Source organism: Leishmania donovani, chromosome 18 (assembly GCF_000227135.1).
Source record: "Leishmania donovani BPK282A1 complete genome, chromosome 18".
Lineage (NCBI taxonomy): Eukaryota > Euglenozoa > Kinetoplastea > Trypanosomatida > Trypanosomatidae > Leishmania > Leishmania donovani.
In genome coordinates, this window is record NC_018245.1 from 60832 (window position 1) to 62419 (window position 1588).

General features: G+C 55.6%; 1 protein-coding gene across 1 annotated transcript; it reads right to left on the reverse strand.

The window, feature by feature from the left end:
* Positions 1-2: 2 nt before the first annotated feature.
* Positions 3-842, reverse strand: LDBPK_180170 (hypothetical protein, unknown function; the record flags this gene model as incomplete). Its single annotated transcript, XM_003859983.1, has 1 exon — positions 3-842. A coding segment is annotated over one exon (840 nt), but the record flags the coding sequence as incomplete, so codon positions are not given.
* Positions 843-1588: the final 746 nt, after the last annotated feature.

Below are 1588 nucleotides of genomic sequence, written 5' to 3' on the forward strand. Positions count from 1 at the left end.
GTGGTGCCAACTCTGCACGGCATCTCCATCACACGCTGTGTGTCTGCACCGGCGCAGTCGACGGCATCCATTTCGCTGGCACAGCGCCCAAGCACCGGGGACGCGGGGTCTTCGGAACGAGACTTCACCGCCTTCACGCAGGTGCCGCTCTGTGACCGTTCTGAACCGCCGTACCGCCACGAATGCGGTATGTGCGCGATCCGCGGTGTCCGCGTCTTCTGCGTGTAGTCCTCTGACAGCTTCCCCATTAGCGGGATGCCACGGCACTGGTGGAAGGCACAGGTGTTGTGCACCGCGAGCAGTGCAGCCTCTGCAGCGCCTTGCTCGGCAAAGGTGATGAAGACGATGCGGCGGCGCTCCGTTGCGTCGATCAGCGGGGCTGTGTCATTGTGCATCGTCACCTTCCTCACAGAACCGTAGGGACTCACAAGACGGACGAGATCCTCCTCGGCGACCTCCAGCGGCACGTTGCGCAGGAACAGCTTGTTCATCTTCAGCCGCTCCTGCCCAGCTGGTGTGTCGTCGTGCTGCTGCTTCGCCCACTGCACAGACACCGTCTTGCCCAGCAGCGGCATGCCGTGGGCGTCACGCATCGCGCGCAGCGCCTCCTCGTGCTCCTCGTAGCGCACAAACGCCGTTCCAAGGCTCTGGCCACTGTAGATGTCGCGCATCACCATCGACGAGGTGATCTTGCCGAAGGCGGAGAAGATCTCGCGCAGACGGTTGTCGTCCACCTCGCGCGGCAGGTAGCGGACGAAGAGGTTCGTGCTGCTCGGCGTGTAGAACTGCATCTGCGTAGGGCAGCGGGACGAGCGCATGGCAATGATGGGGCTGTTCTGCATGGTGGGCGGTCGGGTTCTGTGAACGAAGATGTACTTCGTGCGCAAGAAAGGGAGATAAAGCGGAGAAGAGAAACGAGTGAATACACAAACAGAGCCAGAGATCTCAGTAACAAGAAATGGAAAGAAAAAGCGAGAAGTTACTCGAAATCACTGTTGAGTAGCTTAAAGAGGGGTCGGCGAGGCACAAGTACGCAGACGTGCGCCAGCACACGCACAGGAGGGAAGACGCGTCGAAAGAGAAATGGAAAGGAATAAGCAAAACAACAAAATCCCAGGGCAAATAAAATGTGTGAAACACAAAAAAAAGGAAAACGAAGAGAAGCCCAAGAGGAAGCGTGAAAGATAGGACAAGAATGAGAGAGATTAAACTGCAGACGTTGTACTCCACAGCAATGCATGCACAAATACCGAAGCGACGCACAGGGACGAAGGAAATGTAGAAAGAAAAGAAAAAAACGGGGAGACACTCGAAACAGTGAGTGCCATGGAAAGAAAAGAGTTGTGGAGACCCCCCCCCCCGCGAGAAACGAAAGAAAAAAGCAGAAGTGAAGTGTTGTAAAATGTGACAGCAGGTTAGAATAGCGCACTCACACACAGACACAGATAGAGACCGACAGAGAGGGAGAGGGAGGAGAAAACAATATAGCGAGAGAAACAAGCGAATAAGAGCGCACGAGCAGAGCACACCAACTTCTCAACAAGATACAGCGGGTCACACGTCAGGGAGAGAGTGAGAGGTGATATCT